The sequence below is a fragment of the Sinocyclocheilus rhinocerous genome, unplaced genomic scaffold (assembly GCF_001515625.1).
Source record: "Sinocyclocheilus rhinocerous isolate Xijiao unplaced genomic scaffold, SAMN03320098_v1.1 scaffold1619, whole genome shotgun sequence".
Classification (NCBI taxonomy): Eukaryota; Metazoa; Chordata; class Actinopteri; order Cypriniformes; family Cyprinidae; genus Sinocyclocheilus; species Sinocyclocheilus rhinocerous.
In genome coordinates, this window is record NW_015649446.1 from 247,537 (window position 1) to 269,264 (window position 21,728).

Below are 21,728 nucleotides of genomic sequence, written 5' to 3' on the forward strand. Positions count from 1 at the left end.
GAGGGAGGGGCTTCATAAAAGAAGGAAATGATCAGTGCGTTTTTCGGAGAAGGGACAGAGAGGTGTGGAATAAAGGTAAATTATGTGAAAAATAATGTGTTTTTTAACAAACGAAGCATTAACACATGTTAGACTGCACCCCATAAACACAATCAAGCCTATAAAAAAACCAGTCAACCACCCCTTTAAGTGAACAGGTGTTTACTGCTGCACTGATAATGCACATAAAACTTGCAAAAGCATTTTTAATCTACCATTTGTGGGTAACCGCACACTCACCTCGTTACCGCACTTTGTATTTCTCCAGTTTTTCGTAATACAGGTGCATCTCAATAAATTAGAATGTCATGGAAAAGTTCATTTATTTCAGTAATTCAACTCAAATTGTGAAACTCGTGTATTAAATAAATTCAATGCACACAGACTGAAGTAGTTTAAGTCTTTGGTTCTTTTAATTGTGATGATTTTGGCTCACATTTAACAAAAACCCACCAATTCACAATCTCAACAAATTAGAATACTTCATAAGAACATAAAATAGAATACTTCATAAAAACATTTTTAGTGAATTGTTGGAAAGGCAGTCTTCTTCATGATTGTGTAGCCTAGTGAACCAAACTGAGAGACCATTTTGAAGGCTCAGGAAACCTTTGCAGGTGTTTTGAGTTGATTAGCTGATTGGCATGTCACCATATTCTAATTTGTTGGGATAGTGAATTGGTGGGTTTTTGTTAAATGTGAGCCAAAATCATCACAATTAAAAGAACCAAAGACTTAAACTACTTCAGTCTGTGTGCACTGAATTGATTTAATACACGAGTTTCACAATTTGAGTTGAATTACTGAAATAAATGAACTTTTCCACGACATTCTAATTTATTGAGATGCACCTGTATTTCCTGCGCTAAGTGCTGTCACGTTTGCTTAGAGTTATTAAGGGTTTTTTAGCCTACAGTTATTTGTACACAATCTTTTTTATGCAAAACAGTGTATTGAATTATAGGGGATGCCGACACAGACAGGAATAAAAAACTCTTGTATACAACAGTTGCTTCCAGTCTTCGAATCTGATTGGTCGAGCAGCATTTCAGGAGTGCTGAAATACAGTCCATCAGCACCGTTTCTATCACTTCTCTTGTTTGTGATTGTCTGTCAGTCTGTGCATTAGTGGTGACGATTTTACAGCGACTCTTTCTGCAGGTTACATTGATATGCCAGTAGGTGGCGACAGCTGACTGTCTTTGTGTTCACCCAACCAATTAGTGAAAAACACTGATTTATTCAGGAAAGAAACAATAGAGTGAGTCATTGAATTATTCATTCAAGTGATTTGTTCAAAAGCACTGATTCATTCACATAAGAAAACAGTGACTGTCTTTTGTGAATGAGTCTTTGAAATATTCAAAGTATTTGTTCAGAAACACTGATTAGTTTCATGAATGAAACATCTCTGCTATGTGTTGCTTGAAGGCATGTACTTTGACATTGGTTGGAACTGTTTTATAGTTGGAAAAACAAATGTACAAATTGTTTAAAATGTTACTCAAATTAATATATTAAAGGGGTGATATGACGTTGCTAAAAAGAACATTATTTTGTGTATTGGCGCAGCCGGCGGATTCGACGAAGGAGCGTCCGGCGGGCTTGTGGCATCCACATGTGACGACCCCGGGCTGAACTCCACTTCGTCCACGGTGAAAGTAGGTAGGCTTGGTTAACTCTTAACTTTTATAAAGAATATCTCTTTGGATTTGAGACTTTAGTCTTTGCAACTTTACAGATCTTCTTTATGCACCAAGAGCTTGTAACACTCCAAATCGCATCATATGACCCCTTTAATATTAATTTAAATGACTCAAAATCTATTTAACAATATTACTCAATATTATGATCAAATTGTATAATTGTGTGTTGTATAAATGCACAATTGTGCTGCTTCTTTGTTTCCATGAAATGGAATTGATTAATTTTTGGAGTCAGAATTAAACCCGATCTATTTACAAAAATCTAGATGCCCATTTTTACTTTACTTTAAGGACACAGGCTCTGGTTAAAATGTGCCCTTTTCTTATTTCATTTAGATGTTTATGTATATATGTAAATGCATATACATCTGTGTTTGTATATTCATATGTATATATATGCATATATTATGCTTGCTATTTTTTCTTAATGTTTTTCATTCCCTTAATTCTGTAATAATTCAATATTTGTATTAAGTTGTGTTTTGTTTTTGTTTAAGCTGAGCACCCTCAGAAGGGGGTCTTCAGGACACATTGACATATTTATTTACATAATTGCCCACTGACTGTTGTTGAATCTTCTAAGTGTGATATTGCTTTATCGTTTCATTGAATTTATCCTTGTCTAACTCTTAGTATAGTGAAGGGAAACGATGTTGTGTGTCTCTTTGTGTCTTTGTTAAATGTATATATGTTTGTTTGTTTAGTATGGAAGATTTCTATCCAAGTAAAAACCATGGCCCTGACTCAGGTATTGGCAGTGACAACGGTGACAAAAGACTGTCGACTACAGAGGTAAACACACATATACATACATTAGTCATGCACACTCAAACAGGCTGTTTGTCACTTGATAAAATGGAAAAAAAAATGTTTTGACTGTTCTACCAGGCAACCAAACAAGATATTGGGGTGGGGTGAGGTGGGTAGGGCCCACTTGTGGAAACTGGCCTGACCTGGATGTTAAAGAAAAATGATCTTATAGGATGATAGATGAATTATATTATGTGGGAGTTACACAAGTAGCAGTTTAATTTCTAGAAGTAAATCTCTTTTTGCCAGTTTGCCAGAGGGCATCTGTCTCTCTTCTACTCTGTTCCACAGCCATCTGATGATGACACCATGAGCCTCCATTCTCAAGTGTCTGAGACAGCACGGGCTGACGCACACATACTTCTCACAAAGCTGGACTCAAACAAAGGTGTGATTTCAGCATTAGGAATATTAGTTATGTTTTATTAGTCACATAAATACTGACTAATCACTACTCACTGTTTTACTGAGGATGTAAAACAAAAAAAAATTACCTCCGTTTACCTAGGCCAAGACCAAATAAATTAGCATTGTCATATCCATTGCCTTGATAAAACTTTTTGGAGAGTTGTAATGATAGAAATAAAAAATGAGTGTAATTTTAAGTGTAAAATATTGTAAAAACGCTACGGAAAAAACTGTTAATAGGTTAACAACAGTAAGTTCCCATACTATATACAGGCAAAAACTGTAAAATAATTTTTAGAAGTAAAAAAAGAACAAATCAACATATAATTTACAGTACAAAACTGTAAACGGATATTCCCAGAATTCCCTGCTTGACACTCCACATTTTAAAGTATTTTGTTTAAATAATTATGTTTCTTAATAGTTTTGTCATGTTTGTTATCAGTTATGTACATGTGGGTTTACGTTACATCCTCTGTTGTTTAATGAATGTTTATTGCATTATTTAAGTGTCATGTGTGTTACCATGATGGTGTTTAGTGTTTGTGTGGATGACTCTGTGCACCTTCTATATATTAGTATATACTTCAGCTTGTGGAAAAGCCACATGTGATGAACTGATTCTTTTAGCACCTGCATTATTATGGTGGTTGTCAGTTTGTTAAAGATACTAAACAGATTTTAGTAGCAGTGTGCATTGTTGAATTTACTAGTTTACATTCAAATGTTCTTGTTTGTAAATTACAGTTTTATACTGTAAAATTTACAGTTTGTTCTGTAAATGTTTTTACAGTTTTTCTGTATTTTTTTACAAAAATGATTCTGGCAACCACAGCTGCCAAAATTATTTTGTAAAAACTACAGATTTTTTTTTTTTTTACAGTGTGCATAGATTGTGTCTGCAACCACTGGCCACTTCACTCGTTGTTCATGTTAACCAAAATAAATAGTAGCTTCTTTCGAAAACATTATAAAATCTTGCAGACCACAATTTTTGAACAGTAATATGCATATCAGATTGAATTTTAAGATCAGTGCATAAACAACAAGTGAATACTTTGTGTTTGATTTAACCTACACACCAATTTCTAAATTACTTCGAACTCATTTTCAAAAATCTCATTTTAATCTGCATATTACAAACCACCTATTTATGACAGGTTAGGTTTACAGTATGTTGTTAAAACTTGGGATTTTATGTGTATTTTTCAGGCGACAAATGAGCAACTTAATTATTTATTTATAAATTACCCAAACCCCCAAAGCCAGGTATTTTTTTAGAGAGGCTTGACGCGTGTCATGTATTTCTGTAATTATGGTGCATAATTGTGATTTAAGATTGACACCACAACTTGATTACAATCAAAACAAAACATACATATGCAAATCACATGCCCTAGTAATCTAACAAAATTAACTAATAAGGCTTCTTTGTGTTTGTGAGAAGTATAGCATGTCATATCGTCAGTGTGTCTAGTTGGTAATTACGACATAATTTTACAAAAAGAAAGTGTCTTACCTTAGTTTTTTAATCCCGATTATGTGCAGATCAGGACCCATATGACTTTATTGACCCAAATCCAGATGAAGAGGGCACTCTGTCTGAGGGAGATCTACAGCACAATGCACCCTATGTGTCATGTATAAAGGTACTGTATGCATAAACATTTAGACAGTCCCATATACATGTACACGCTTCGTTAATCCTTACATGTTATACAAAGACATGACACACCTGAGTACATGTATACATAAAAACACTCACTAAACCACACACTAAAGGAGCTTCCCCTCTCTTGTCCTCAGGAGCTGGAGCGGGTTCTGAAAACACACCAAAGCAAAGACAAAGAGAACTGGAAAGAGGAGTCTGGGTAAGTCTGCCTGGTGTTTTGTGGGAGATAATATGCAGCAATATTCCCGTGCACAAAATCACTATTTGTAGTTCTAAGTCATTTTCCTGCACAGACTTAAGCTTCCATTCATTATCATGAATAGTTCCTTTGATATACTTCCTGCCAATAAAAACAAATCTCATTCAAAAACATCCCCCATCCAGAATTTCTCTTCTTAGAACTCAAGTGTGTGTTTACATTCAGCTCCTGATGTAAAGGTGCCATGAATTTCAACCCTCAGAGTTTACAGCTGCCGTTCCCACCAACAAATGTTGCCCTCATATTTCCATGAGACAGGGTAACTTTTTAATTGGCGCAACATGCTGTCAATTAAATCTAAATGAAATGTATTAATTGCATGATGCACAAATTAATTATTCAATCTTAAGAATCACATAGTAATTTGTAATCGCAAATAAAAAAGTAACTGTAGACATTGCTATATTGTGACGGGTGAGTGTAGCTGTAACACAGTTCGTAGTCACGGGAAGAAAGAGGCGGGAACCGGCGAATATTTAGACAAAACTTTAATAATAAAATAAACACAAAACAGCGCGACAGCCCCTCGCGGACGACTGTCGCGCACAAACAAAACCAAAACACAAAATAAAATCCAGGCCTGGTCCTCTCTCGTCCAACACTGTCGTCACTCCTCCTTTTATGCTTCCGGAGCTCCTCCGTGGGACTCGAGACCAGTGAGTGGCGCAGGTGTCGTGCATTAGCATTTACTCCACCGGCCTCGCTCCGTTCCCATGGCTCTCGGCCCCGCCCCACTCGTCACATACCCCCATCGCCCCTCGCAGGCCGGGGGGTCCCCACGAGACTGCGCTCTACCCCCCCACTCCCCCCTCCGGGGGAGCCGATCACGGTGGCCGCGGCGTACCTGGGGGTAAGGACAGACAGACGAGGCGAGAGAAAAGGAGACGGAAGGATGAGGAGAGACAGAGACGAGAGAGGAAAAAATAAATAAATCTTGTTCCGGTTCCCAGACACACTTCTGCTCGGCCCTCCACCAGCTGGGTAAACTCTTCCGCGATGCCAGACGGCGGCACGCTCCGTTCCCACGGCCCTCGGCCCCGCCCCACTCGTCACAGTAGCATTGAATAGAAATGACAAAAAGTGACTTTACAAGTCATTATATTGTTGGTTTTGCTTTCATATAAGTGATGTTTTACTTGAAGCCATTTCTAAATGAACATGGAGGGTATGATAAAATACCTTTACTAGTTTTTTTTACAAATGCCCTTTGACACATGAAGACTTCACACCGGACGAAGCCTCTTTAGGAGCAAAAAGACAAATAACCATTAAAAGACATTAAAACTCTTTAAACGTCCAAACTGCTCACAGCATGATGGATTTTACTGTATATTAGTACTGTTTTCCAAACAAAGTAACAAGCAACAGCTGCAGTGAACTGCTCTTAAATATTTGGCGGGGGCATTCACACAGAATGCATATTTGTGTTTAAAAAATGTGAGACGCAGGACAGTGGAATGAAGAACAAACCGTGGGGTCTAGAGACGCTATTTTTAAAAGTTACACTTCAAATTTGAGCGCTGTGATTTTAGAATGACATGTCAAAAGAAAACAGTGGAAAAAACTGTGGAAAAGTAGTGTAGTGGAATGCAGAAATTCATTCTTTGTGAATGGCCCATTAGACAAACAAGAGTCTAAATGTCATTGTGGTTTTCGTTTTGGTTCAACATTTTTGACCTTTAAAACATTCAGTTGTGCAGTTTGTCACAGGAAAAGTGACAAACATGCATGCATGACTCTTTTTTTCCCCTTTTTTTATTTGTATTTTTTATTTTTTTTAGATTACTTAGAATAGGTGTGGCACAGTTTTCTCTGGCTTGCATCACCATGTCTTTCATAGTCAACAAACCACTACTGTGTCTCTGATTATGCAATGCACTATGACATGGCATTGTATTGCAATTAGGGTTTATATGGTGTCAAAATGTCAGTATTCAGTACCAACATCAGTTAAAGTTCATTTTTCATTAAAATAACAGTTTTGATACTTTGCAGTCAGTCTGAATTCTGAAACTTAAGTCAAAGAGGGCCTTAAGGATAAGAGGGTCTACAAGGCTGCTTGTGTAATGAGTGTTTTTAAATTTGTGACATTTGATTGCTTCACTTACTCAATTAGCTATTTTCCCCATGGGATTTGTCTGTTGCCTCCACTATTTTATGTGCTTTACACAGATATTGCACAATCATTGAAACTTTCCTGTAAAAGTTCTGGCAAACTATGGGAATGTGATAAGGGGCACCGGAACTGAGGTGACTACAACAGCTGAACGTACTTGTGTTGGCTTGTAAAACGCACATTTCTGGTATAGACAACAATTTCCTAAACAATGTCTGATGGTATAGAGTGCATTCTAGGTGAATTTTAAAGTGACGGTGCTCTATGATCAAGGGTTCCACATAGTCCAACAACAAAACAACTTTTTGTTGATAGACTGTTATTTGTTTATATATATATGTATATAGTTTTAAACATGATATTATTTTATCTTATTACCTTTTAATAAGACACAGATCCATGCATTTATCAATACACAAACAAAAATTAATAAAAGTGAAAGAGCAGACTTAATAGTGTAGATGGAGCTTTACATTTGAGTGTATTCTAGCAGGAGAGAGGATGTAGATTGCTAAATAATAAGAGCTACATTTTCATTTATGAACTTGAAATGGGCATGCATTTATGTTTATTTAATGCCAATTAGTATGATATGGACAATGGTAATTGTTTAAAGTTTTTATGCATTTTTATTTCTGATCATATCAAGTGTGCAGTATGAATGCTATCTTCATGTTTGCACATTGACAGTTGTTTTTATTTAGTGTGGGTATTTTTCTAAATATGGTGTAGCAATGATGTTGTGTCACATGTGTTACGAGCCTGGGTTGTTTTTTTTACCTTGGTATTCCAAAGAAGTTAACAAAAGGGGGAAGTGATGCAATTTTATTAACCAAAAAATTCCCTTGCATTCTATTGAATTGAGTTCAGAACAACAGAAAAAGCAAAGCCTTTTGGCATACCTCACCCAAAGCCCGTTCACCCATCCAGTCTAGATTAGATCTTATTTAGATCCAGACTAGCAATGTTACACGTTGAGTCAGGGAATGGAGGTTTGTTTGCTTTATATATTATGACAATGTCTAATGTGTTGCATTAAATGCATTTCTTAGTTATTTATTCATTTGATCATGGGTAAGCAGTAATCATATACACTTTGTTTTGTTAAGTGTCTAAATAATAAAGGAGGGGGAAAAGTTCACAAAAGAATGGGATGCTTTTCACCACAATAGACTTTGCACAACAATACACATAGATGAATTCAGTATGTGACTTGTTTTTGGCAGCTACATCTATAGGCATGTCATGATGCCAGCGCACACTCCCCTCTCTAAAAACTGGCACCGCTTCACTGTAGAAGCCTTAAAGTAGCAGGGCTGTGCCAGTGCCAACACAGTGTTTTGTCTCTGGAAAATTGTTTTGATATTTTACCTCAAATTATACACTAATGACTTTCATGCTATAAGACACGCTATATGTGTTTGCTTTATTTTACCTTGGTGTTCCATAAGTGTTAACATGAGAAGGACCATGTTAACAGAAGGTTTCCTTGCATTGAGTTAAGCACCAAATGGAAAACACAGTTCTTATCCTTTTGTTTGTCCAGTGCTACAAGGCTTCCTCCACCCTTGTGTTGTATTCAAATGTAGATTTATGTAAACACCATCACATGTAAAACACGGTCACTATTTCAGATTGTAGGATGAGCTGGCAGATCGAATTTGCATCCAATATTATGGAAAGATCCCAGATTCTTAATATAATGGGTGGAGCCCTATTTCAGTGAATTTGGTGAGTCACACTAAATATATACAGTATATAAAAAAAAACTATGATACAGAGTTTGCTCACAGATTGAAGGTTCGCAGGAGTTTTACATTGTAGTCATCTTCAGCCTTTTAAGGTCACAGAGTCATAATTATTTTCCAGAGAATTCCCAGATTCTGTAGTATCCAAGCGTGAAAACGGAACAAACAAATACTTGAGTCATCACGTAAATTCCGAGTTAGTAGCCATACTTTCCAATTATTCGGTGTTTTATCGTGTATCCGCTTAAGTGGGTGTACGTGTACGTTAGGTTACTAGATGAGAAGAATTCCTTGTATGGTAAAAAGAAAGGGGTGGAGTCAAACTAGATTTTTTTTGGAGGAGTTCTAGTTTGTGGCATTTGAGTCATTGTTTTGATTGTCAACAGTTAAGAGTGCTCTTGATACACATTTCCTATATTAGACGTTCTTCAAATCATGTTTTTTTTTTTTTTTGCCAGTTTTTGTTTATTTTATAAAACCTTTGTTAAGGCTGGAATACGCTACATAATTTAAAAATCTGAACAGATTTTAAAACAATAGGCATCCTGTAACAGAGAAAAACTGGGACACATACACTAAATGACTGAGGATCACGCATTATCAGACTTCCAAGTCATTACGAACGCAACAAACTAATGCAGAAACATGCCTTGTTGCTTGGAGACGTGTGGCAAATGGAAACAATTTGTATTTTAAAGAAGATATGGGCAAAATGTGTGTAATGTGTTCCAGCCTTTAGTCTAACTTCCAGCTAAAATACCTTGAGATTTTTTTCACAGTTAATTGAAATGAGATGTGCTTTTGATTTGTCTCACTAACTGTGAAGTTATAGTGGTGTACAGATGGCTGGGTGACAATATGTTCCAGGAATGATGACCAAACATGCTCTGCTGCCAAAGCCATGATAAAGTAACATGAAAACGGGAGAACTCCCCCATTCTAATTACCATTTGGTCTGGGTCCCTCTTGTACAGAGGAGAAGCAGTGCCAATACATCTGAGAGAGAAACCAGATGCAGGGGCTGCCAAAGGAGTTAGCAATGCTAGGCCTCAAATGCCTTAATGGGGCCACAACTGACCTTCTTCTGGTCGGATACTCATGAAAAGGTTCCTCCACCCATAAAATGGAGGTGGGAAACCAACAACCTATGGTAGAAAATAGAAAAATATCCTATCGAGACACCAGTGTTTACAGTAAAATGCACATGCCATATCTGCTCAAAGGCTTCTTTAAGGTCCTGTACCATCACTCCCTGTATCACGCTAACATATGTGCCTGAAGGCAGCCACTACAAGACTGCTAGCCATTAGTAAATCTGATAATGGTCTACCATAAATAAATTAAACAAATGAATGCATGAATTCATAGCCACATTCCCTTCTGTTATGATATTTCTAAACAGTCTGTTCTTCTATGAATTCCTTTAACTTCACATGGACTCAGACCTTCACTGAAATGTTATAATAGCATCTAAATTGTGCAAGTAACACAATGTAAGAATTTGACTGATTGACTAAGTTGTGTTTAAGAATTCAGCAACAACATCCTTTTGTCTCTTTCTTTTTTTGTCTGTCTCTCTCTCTCTTGGCTACTTCAGCTCAGAGAAAGAGCAGTTAGCTGAAGAAGATGAGGATGACTTAAAGGAAGTGTTGGATCTGAGGAAGATCGCAGTACAGCTGCTACAACAAGAGCAACAGAACAGGTGATCTTTCATGCTAAATCACACATGGTCATGCGACCTGCAGAGTCCATCAAACACGTAGACAGTATCTCCATCAGACTCCCTGTCGTAATATAAGGGCTGTCTATCGATTAAAAGATGTCATTAATCAAATTGATAGCAAATAACTGCATACGTAATGGGCACCCAAAAGTGTTTTACTTGCTTGCCACAAGTCTTTGAATTGGCTATATGGTCTAAAAATTTGTTTATATGATGGGGTTGTTCTAGGGTTATTGGATATTCAGGGCATCATACATTGATTAAATATTGGAATATTATATAATTCATGTAATATTATATACTAGTTTACAGAAGATTTTATGTGTTCAAATTGCAGCTCTGAATAAGTTGTGACAAAAAATTACCTGACATGAAAACTTAAAAGAGACAAGGTAACAAAAAACATTCAGGGCTTTACTAAAAGCAGTCAGGCCTTGAAGGGATAGTTCTCCCAAAAGTGAAAATTCTCTCATCATTTACTCACCCTCATGCCGTTCCAAACCCATTAGACTTTGGTTAGTCTTCGAAACACAAATTAAGATATTTTTAATGAAACGTGTGAGTCAGGGCTGTACGCAGTGTTTCATAAATATACTGAGGTCCCAAAATTGAGCTTGTTAGGGGGGTTTGGGCACATGTCTTAATGGAAAAATGTTGATTTCTCTGATCTACAGATATGCATTTTAGTATGTCTGAAGGCCCAAAAAAACTGCATAACAGTAGCTTTAAAAGCATGACAGTGGACAAGTAGCATAATTTATTTGTCAAGCTGATTCATAAGAATCAGGTGAAGTGTTGCAATGGATGATCCATAAAAGGAGGAACAGGAATGGTTTTAAATAAGAAATTAATGAGAAATTTAGTAAAATAATATTCTTTATTTCATCCTTGTGCATCATTTTGGATTTAAATTATAGATATCTCAAACAGTAAATAAGCATAAGCAAAATGTGGTTTATATGAGTAATTTGTATGAGCATCAAAGATCAAATAGTTTCAGCAACTTATTTCTTTCCTTGAATCAGTATGTAAATTTGAACTAATTGTTCAGTCATTGGCTCACTCAAAAAGACTTAACTTATCGTCACCTACTTGTTTAGCAATGCAAGTTGCACCGCTTTTTAGACTGTCAGTCTGTATGGAACGTGTGAACACAGACATACTTGTGAAATATCATCAGTCTTTTTCGTCTGTGTAAGTAAAGGAAGTAAACATAAGGTCACAAGGTTAATTAACGGAAGGCTACCAAGAAAAATAGGTTTATTAAATAGTTTATTAAATTAATTCACAGTATGTTCATAATTAATCTTATGCCTTACTGTTTTATGTCTCGTCACATTGATAATTTACATGAATCATGTACATTTTAGTTTGACGTGGCAAAATTAAACAAAAGTTTATTAGTTTGCATCGCTGGTTATTTCTGTTGATCGTTTAACTGTTTTTCTATTATAAAACCACTGTCAAATATGAAATATTCAGTTTAGCTACTTACAACTAATATTTCACTTTATGACCGACAAATGAATGGAATTTGTGCTCAGCAGCCTCTGTGAACCGTAAACCCCACCTACTTTGATTTGATTGGTCATCTCAAACTTTATTATAGTTCATGAGGAAGTCAGTAACCTTAGTGTTGTGCAATATCTTTGCAGCACCAAAGCAGAGGTAATATTAGCCAATTATTTTACAACTATTATTATATTTTGGAAAAAATACAGCGGACCAGACCTCGGGGACCTCAGTGGTGGGTATGGCCAAAGCCACTAGAAGGCAAGCCTGCAATCTTTAGCCAAAAAAGCGTAACGGCTAATGCTAATGCTTCCACTTCTGAGTTTACACAGAAAAAAAAGACGTTTTATAAGAGAAATCACAGACTTTTTGCGACAGGTAGGATACAGCTTACGGCACTTCTCATTTATTCCTATGGTATCTGTAAACAGCGATTGAGTGTCGCACAACTCTGACTGAAATTCAGTGAGGTCAAGGCTGTAATGTGATTGGTTATTAAGGCACACGTGATCCAAGTTGACCATTACGCTTTCTCCAATAGTAAGTAATACAGACCCTTTCATCTCCCAATAGTAAGACAATGTCTAGTATGGCCATGCTGCGAGTTTCTGTCCCTCTTTTGAAAGTCCAGGTAACCAAAACTTGAAGATTAACCAGAGTCTTATGGTTTTGAACTGACATGAGGTTGAGTAAATGATGACCGCATTTTAATGTTAACTCTTTCCCCGCCAGCATTTTTTTTTAAAGTTGCCAGCCACCCGGTAGCTAGCATTGTAATTTTAAATGTAATTTTTTAATGCTAAATTGACATTAAAAAAGTTTTTTTTAATGTCGCAGCCTTATGTTAAACTGCTTTAAATAACTTTTTTTCTACATCAGTCTACAACAGAAAAACAGATTTGTGACAACTTTGCAAATTTATTAAAATTCAAAACTGAAAGAAGTACGTTGTATAAGTATTCATACCCTTAACGCAGTACTTAGTTGAAGCACCTTTACAGTCTCAAGTCTTTTTGGTATGATGCGACAAGCTTTGCTCATCAGCATTTGGCAATTATCTGCCATTCTTGTCCTCTCCTCTTCACCTCTCAAGCTCTGTCAGGTTTCTCCAGAAATGTTTAATTGGGTTAAAGCTCAGGCTGTGGCTGGGCCACTCAAGGACATTCACAGAGTTGTCTATAAGCCACTCTTGCTGTGTCCTTAGGGTCATTGTCCTGTTGGAAGGTGAACCTTCTGTCCAGTCTGAGGTTCTGAATGCTCTGGACTGGGTTTTCATTAAGGCTATCTCTATATTTTGGTGCATTGAGCTTTCCTTCTACTCTGACGAGTCCCTCAGTCCCTGCAGCTGAAAAACAGCCCCTCAGCATGAGGCTGCCACCAGCACACTTTAATTTTGGGGTGCTACTGTGCAGGTGATTAGCAGTGCCTGGCTTCCTCCATACATAATGCTTGGAATTGCAGTTCATCAGACCAGAGAATCTTGTTTCTCACAATCTGAGAGTCCTTTGGGCGATTTGTTGCAAATTCCAAGTGTGTTTTCATGTGTCTTTGATTGAGTTTGGCCACACCGCCATAAAGACCGGATCAGTGGAGTGTTGCAGTGATGTATGTCCTTCTATAGGTTTCTCCTATCTCCACATATGATCATAGAGCTCAACTAGAGTGGCCATCAGGTTCTTGGTCACCAGTATAACCAAGGCCCTCCTCCATCGATTGCTCAGTTTGGCCAGGAGGCCAGCTCTAGGATGAGTCCTGTTTGTTTTAAACTTCTTCCATTAAGAGTAATGGAAACTACATGCTTCTGTGAACCTTCAGTGCAGTAGAATTTTTTCTGAACTCTTCCCCAGATGTGTGGCTTGATGCAGTCCTGTCTCTGAGCTCTACAGGCAGTTATTTTGACCTCAGGGCTTGGTTTTTACTCTAATATGCATTTTCAGCTGTTAGACCTTTTATTGAGAGGTGTGTGCTTTTCCAAATCATATCCATTCCAATGAATTTGCCACAGGTTAACTCCACTCGAAGTGTTGTAACATCTACAAGCCATATGAATGCTCCTGAGCTAAATTTCAACTATCCCAGAAATACTTATGCAATGGAATCATTTCAGTTTTTTAATTCTAATAAATGTGCAAAGTTGTTACAAATCTCTTTTTTGCTTTGTCATTATGGTGTGTGGAGTGTAGATCGATGTGGGAAAAAAGTTATTTATAGCAGTTTAACATAAGGCTGCAACATAACAAAATGTGAAAAATAGGCACTGTACATCTATGAGAGATTCACAAATGAAAACAAGTTTTGTCAGTTCCTTTTCTATACGCTCATCCATGCAGTCTGCTGCTTCTGCATGAGAGGACTGCTGTCAGGTGTTTTGAATTAATGGGATCAGACCCTCTCTGCTTACTAACAAATGAATCACCATATTCCTCCTCCTCTTTCTCCTTCCATCTCCTTCTCCATCACTTCCTGCATCTCCACCTAATCCTGGGATCTGATTGGTGCACACATGACATTTGACTCTCAGGAGGCGATCCCTAATTTGTAGGGCAGAGAGTCTAATACATCGTAGAAGAGCCGCGGGGAGAGCTCACAGGTAGAAGGAGAGATGTGTGTGTTTATATGTGTGTGTTTATTTCAAATGATGGATGTGTGTAATTAGAAGAGGGTGTATAGCACACATCTAGTACATCTGGTCATGTGTGTTTATGTGCGTGTTGTGTATTAGCAAGTTATGTGCATGTCCAGGTTTAATGATGTCAAGAAGTCAAGTGTTGTAATTTCAAGGGTGTTGCAATTTTGAATCAATTTTCAAAAAGAAATGCTGATAACAGTGTGTTGCATGCGTAAATCTTTCAAAATAGTTTCCCACATATCCTTTTGGCCAAAATTGTAGACGTGCAAATGTGCAGGACACCTTTCTTTTGAATTTGTTGGTTCGGTTCACATGTAAAAAAAAATATGTATGTTTTGGAAGATTTTTTTTAATTCTAAGCCAAGTTGCTTTACAGGTCACTGGGCACACGTCATGACTTCAGAATGCTCAGAAGCAGCTCTTTCCTAGCAAATTGTTGCACACAAATTCAGTTTGTTTTTCAAACCCCATCTTTACCCACCAAAGTATGCATAGTCATTGCGCAAGCTATAAAATGTCTCATAATTAAAAATTCAAGGTGCATTCTCATATGGTTTCAGATCAGATTTCTTATTTTTTTCCAGCAGCTTTACTGTCAAGCATTTTGCAAAGATAAATTTAAGCACCACAGATGCATGTCAAACAAAGACTACATTCAAAGACATAATGGATTTTCCGATCTTTCAGGTTTCTCGGCCACTCAGGGAGTAGCACCAAACAAAGAACCCCATCTCAGGCTGTTAGAAGGTATTATGATGCACACACAAACACCTCCACACACATTCCTATTTCTTGTAATAGTTTGCTTTATTTAATAATAACCACCTTCATTATATTATGTATTTCCTAAAAGATAATTGGTTAAGTGTATAGAAATGGCATAACACTTCATATATTTTTAAAACTTTACAATAAGCTTCCATTGGGAACCAACCACATCCCCCCGACCCACCCCGAAACATGATTTCAACTAATGGCAGGCACACACTGTACGATTTTAGCCCCAATTTTCACTCAGCGTCAGTTTTGTGGAAATCACCGACTAATGCCTGAAATCGGAGGCACGTGCTCGTTCATGTGTGTGACAATAATGTTGTGTGTGTTAATTCAGACACAATCTGAGAGAAGCGCCAATATGTCGCTGACGCCTGTGAGATATTTGACATGCTAAATATCTGGACTTGTCTGCGATTCACAGTCCTGCCATATTGAATGTGTTTTGACTGGAAACGACATCAGCAACAACCTACAGACAATGACAGAGTATGATACAGGGCAATAGAAAGTTAATAGACGTGCAACAGAGCATCAGCAAGCAACCATTTTCTCCTTCATATTCTTCTTTGTTTAAATGTTATTTTTCAGTGCAAATCAGTGTACAGACAACCTGGATTGCAAGCTTTTCTCAGGCTACTGTTTTTGACAGGAATTAATCCATTCTTGGACAAGAATGCCTGTCTCTTGTGTGATCTTGCGTTATTTCCCGTATCAATTCTCGCATGTGTTTGGTTGTAAAATGTAGTTTTCTAGACAAGGCGGAGTTATCGGCGATTCTTCCTATTGAAAAGTTATCGTAAACTAACACTGAACAACATTTATAAATATTTTTTCACTGCTACTTAATTTTAGTCCATAATACATAAACTAACCTTTAATGTTAAAAACGTAAGAAATTAGGTTGAAATGAACATTAGTAGAAACGGATAACATTAACCAAGATTAATAAATGCTGTAAGAAATATTGTTAGTTCAACTGATGTCAACACTTTACAGTAACATGAAACTTTTTACAGCATTTTTTAATGCAAGTAAATATCAGTTGATAAATATGCTGTTGTTCATTGTTAATTCATGTTTATTCATATTGCACTAATTTTAATTTATACTTAAAATGTAACATATGTATATATAGAAACATCCACCTGAAAAAAAAAAAAATTTAAATCAAATATTCGTAATAAAATAATACAAACAGTTTGTTCATTGTATTAATGTTAATGTTGCCAACTTCAGGCTTATTGCAAGGTGTTGTCCTTATGTGTTATGTGCTTATGAATGCTATTGATTTTAAAAGGTTAGTACATACTATTCAGTATTCATAAAAACAAACTCTGCATAAAAACTTTGCATTTGCACATTTGTTTTAAACCGTGAGCATTTGTAGGGTGGAGAATGATCAGGAGTTTAATCTCTGAGATATCTTTGTTGATTGTGGGAACTCCCTTTTTTTATATAATAAAAAGACTGGGAGGAGATGACAGGGTGGAGAAGGTTTATATTTTGACAGTTGAACAGGTAGAGACAGGTATATACAGTATACACCTGGAAATACTGTTTTTTTCCCCAAACTTTTGGAATGATTGTGCATGTCTTCTTCTGTCATCTTGTAACTACAATATTTTCAGATGTGATCCTTGGAATAACTTTATTTAAGTTTGTTTGTTTTGTTTTTTATTCAGAACTGCACTCTTGAATCTTGAGGTCTGCATTAAGGCCGTGGCACACCAAACCAATGTTGATTGAACATGCTCAATCGGCCAAGAAGCCACAGACAGGGTCTGACTATTGCTGATGGTGTGGAATATACTGCAAAAACTGAGATAACAGATGCTTAACGACGGCCCAGCATTGGCAGACGGCTGACTAATGGCTCAGTGTGTCACGGCCTTTAGAGATGCACACTATGACTGAACCGGTGCACCAGGGCATCAGTTGCTCATGCTAATGTGCCAGAAACTGTTTAGAAATGGTTTCTGCAAAACTAATAGCACATTTTGCAGTTGATTGTCAACACACATCACCTCCGATCTAAAACTTGACCATTGACTAATAGTAAGCTAATCAAGAAAAACATGTCTCACCAGTGCAAACCAGAATTTTAGACAGCAATTTCTTTATTTTCTCAATTGAAATGCCAATAAATTAAACAAGATCAGAAAGAGGAAGACAAAATATATAAAATGAGATGTTTATTCAAAGTCAATATGTCTCTTACCCTTGGTCTGCAAGAGGTCGTTTATTACCATCTCACAGTACCACACAATACACCACTGCTTTTGAATCCCTCAGTACCTTGTATCTTTTCTCACACCTAAAGAAAAAGCACAGGAGTCCAGACAACTCCGTTTCAAAGAAAAACACTGTTTTGAACTTTTGAAAAAATGTATCACGGTTTCCACAAAAATATTAAGCAGCAGGACTGTTTTCAACATTGATAATAAAAAAAAAATGGTCTTGAGCAGCAAATCAGATTTCTGAAGGATCATGTGACATTGAAGACTGGAATAATGCCTGCTGAAAACCGTCTACATTGGTGCTTCATGTGTGAATGTCGTTGTTGAGGGTTTTTCCCTGTGTGTTTGATTTTGGGAACATGGCATTTGATAATGAACTTTGTGTACATAGTTTTAGTAAAGTCAAATGATTTGTTAATTCTTTGGCGTGTTGAAATTGACAGATACTGCAAGGCACATTGCGAGGGGTGAGAACCAGAAAGGCGTAAGTGACATTACAACTTTACAGAAGAGCCAAAACTAAAATTTTACCATAGTTTGATCTGACTTTGTGTACTGATTTCAATTGTTTATAATAAAAATTTGTACACTCATGGATGACAGTACTTTTGCCAGTAGAAAGAGCTCATTAAGAGCTTTCATTTGATATATATATCTCCATTTCACCAAAAATGTCACTTACGCCCTTCTGGTTCTCACCCCTCGATTGTATCTTCGACAGGCCGACCATTGTCTGCAGAAAGCAATCTCACCCTTAGAGTTACAGCTCCAGACATGCCTCTCACTGGCTACAAAATTGACGCTACAGCAAACCCTTTAAGGTTAATGTAAACCATTAGCCTGCTGGAATTACGATCTGTCGACTGTAGGTCTTCATTCATGTGCGCTTGGCCACATGCGTTGTGCACAGTGAAAGAAATAGTATAAAGCCTTTCAGCACTCTCGTCCTCCATGGTCAGATTACCAAACTGATAACACATCAGGCCTTATACACTTAAGCGTGCACACACATGCCCATATCTGTACACATAAGCACACGTTATTATCTTAGTGCAGTCACCCATAAGCCCCCATTTGTATGTTTTGGAGGTGCATGTCTGCATATCACTGAGTGTTTCTGTTTTTCTTTACAGTGCATCACTAGATGAAGGAAGCAGCTCAGCCTCCGCCTTGAGTGGACAGGTACCAATATATATGTGTCATGCACAGTTGCACACAAAGCCATAAACATGCCTGCATTGTATGCAGTAATGCATGTATCCGCTCATCTTCCCACACCTGATAAGAAATGCAGGCAGGCTTTACATTGAAAAGAATTATTAACTGTGAATTAATGAATTATTACAATATGGTTTTATTACGACTTTGGTTTATTTGTGGGTTGTGGGATTGGCTTCTTTGTTTAAGCTTTTGTTGATAATAGCACTCATGGCAGACTTTTTCAAAATTACTTTAAACTTTTGTTTCTTTTGTCCATTTATCAGTGTGTTGGCTGTTGTCTAATTTGTTTACACATCACTAAAACCACATGAAGTCTGCACCCAGAATTTGAACTTGCATCATACATCATCATTTTTTTAAACTCGTTCCCTCGTAATCCTTAATCAAAATATCTTCCCCTCACCCTTGCAACGACATCTCTTCTCTTCTCTGATGATGTGTTCACTGACCTCAGGTCGGGAAAATAAACTCTTCCTTCCAGCAACCTCTGATATACATCACAACCCGAGAAGAGGCTTTCCCTGTTGTGAAACAAACGCAACTTTGTTTTATGCCAACTTTAAAGGGAAAGTTCACCCAAAAATTTATTTTTTTTAAAATCATAATTGTTATCATTTACTCACCCTCAAGTTGTTCCAAAACTAAATACATTTCTTTTCTTCTGCTGAACACAAGATATTTTGAAAAGTCAGTGGGTACCAGCAGATGTTTTACAGATTTGATCTGGGTCTGCTTTATCATTGTGTTTGTGAATTCCATTCTCCCTCATTCTGTGTTTGCGTGTGTGTGTGTGTATTTTTTTAAGGAGACTGATCTCACTGATGAAGATGCAGCTTTCTCTGAGGTCACTCTTCAGTTCATCACAGTCCTCCTCCTCATTCATTTCTATCCTTACAGTAAAGCTTCCAAAATCCAATGTTCTAGTTGTATTTTTACTCACTCACAACATTTTCACCAGCTCAACCAATTCTTACACCACCACTCAAAAGTTAGTGTTGATGCATTGAAGCAAATATGCATTAAATTGATTAAAAGTGACAGTAAAAACAGTAAAGATAGAATCATCATAGCTTCAAAAATATTAAACAGCACTGTTTTCAACTTTAATAGTAATAATAGTACATTTTTCTTGAGGAGCAGATAAGCATATTAGAATGGTTTCTGAAGGATCATGTGACACTGAAGACTGGAGTAATGATGCTGAAAATACAGCTTTTCCCATCACAGGAATAAATGTAATTTTTACTGTATTTCATCATATAAATGCAGCCTTGGTGAACATAAGAGACTTCTTTCAAAAACATTTAAAAAAAAATCTTACCAGCCACACACATTTGAATGGTAGTGCATATTTTTCTTTTACAAGTTTTCTTCACACCATTTTGTTCACCTTTTTTCTTGACAAATTACAAAGTAAAAAAATACAGCTAAAATGTAACTCCATTAATTCATAAGCACACTTGCTGGAAAACAAATCACTGCTAACTGGTTTGTAGTTTTCAATGCATTTTTACCGATGCTTCCATGCATTTGTTCATTCATGTATCATGTGTCATTGTTAATTTACCATTAATGTGGAAGGAAATGCTTTCCACATGTTAGACCTTGAGAATGAATGTAACCATAACTTGTTTGTTTACAACTCCACAGAGTATCTACCTTTTAATTTAGGGCCCCATGAAATCCATTTTGAGCCCTGTGATTCACCGTAATGTTGTGATTTGTCCCTCAGCCTTCTTCCTCTTGCTCGTTTGATGGAAGTTTGAAATCAGAGAGCAGTGACTCAGAGCCAAGATGGCCAGAGGTTCCTCCTGTGCTCAACCAGAATGAGGATCGGAGGAGAAACAAGTACCTGAGAAAAGACTACCTGAAGGTACACACCCAAGCATGCTCAAGTTCTTTGTTTTACTCCCGCTCACATATTTTGTTTGCTTGTGTACAATATGAAAGTACACTGTACACGTATACCTCTCTTTCTCACTGGTTTTGTCAAAGACACACAGACGCATACACACAGACACACACAAATATGTAATTACTTCATGCCACTTGAGACTTGCATATGTCACAGGGCAACTTGTATGCTAAAACAGTTACAGTATCTCTAGTCTCAACCCCTGATATTTTGTCTACAGCCTCAGATATGGCAACCCCAGACTGACTACTTATTGTACTACTGGAGTAATGATGCTGAAAATACAGCTTTTCCCATCACAGGAATAAATGTAATTTTTACTGTATTTCATCATATAAATGCAGCCTTGGTGAACATAAGAGACTTCTTTCAAAAACATTTAAAAAAAAATCTTACCAGCCACACACATTTGAATGGTAGTGCATATTTTTCTTTTACAAGTTTTCTTCACACCATTTTGTTCACCTTTTTTCTTGACAAATTACAAAGTAAAAAAATACAGCTAAAATGTAACTCCATTAATTCATAAGCACACTTGCTGGAAAACAAATCACTGCTAACTGGTTTGTAGTTTTCAATGCATTTTTACCGATGCTTCCATGCATTTGTTCATTCATGTATCATGTGTCATTGTTAATTTACCATTAATGTGGAAGGAAATGCTTTCCACATGTTAGACCTTGAGAATGAATGTAACCATAACTTGTTTGTTTACAACTCCACAGAGTATCTACCTTTTAATTTAGGGCCCCATGAAATCCATTTTGAGCCCTGTGATTCACCGTAATGTTGTGATTTGTCCCTCAGCCTTCTTCCTCTTGCTCGTTTGATGGAAGTTTGAAATCAGAGAGCAGTGACTCAGAGCCAAGATGGCCAGAGGTTCCTCCTGTGCTCAACCAGAATGAGGATCGGAGGAGAAACAAGTACCTGAGAAAAGACTACCTGAAGGTACACAC

At 37.0% G+C, this 21,728-nt stretch overlaps 1 protein-coding gene across 1 annotated transcript in view; it reads left to right on the forward strand.

Annotated features, from left to right (window-relative positions):
• LOC107710563 (leucine-rich repeat and calponin homology domain-containing protein 2-like) overlaps positions 1–21,728 on the forward strand; it is a 77,314-nt gene that overhangs the window by 30,241 nt on the left and 25,345 nt on the right. Inside the window, exons 8-17 of the mRNA XM_016515371.1 lie at positions 2,450–2,537; positions 2,847–2,943; positions 4,512–4,612; positions 4,770–4,834; positions 10,356–10,460; positions 14,515–14,583; positions 15,310–15,369; positions 18,770–18,818; positions 19,663–19,701; positions 20,590–20,730. Coding sequence (XP_016370857.1) covers positions 2,450–2,537; positions 2,847–2,943; positions 4,512–4,612; positions 4,770–4,834; positions 10,356–10,460; positions 14,515–14,583; positions 15,310–15,369; positions 18,770–18,818; positions 19,663–19,701; positions 20,590–20,730 — 814 coding nt within the window. The remainder of the gene's footprint in view (positions 1–2,449; positions 2,538–2,846; positions 2,944–4,511; positions 4,613–4,769; positions 4,835–10,355; positions 10,461–14,514; positions 14,584–15,309; positions 15,370–18,769; positions 18,819–19,662; positions 19,702–20,589; positions 20,731–21,728) is intronic.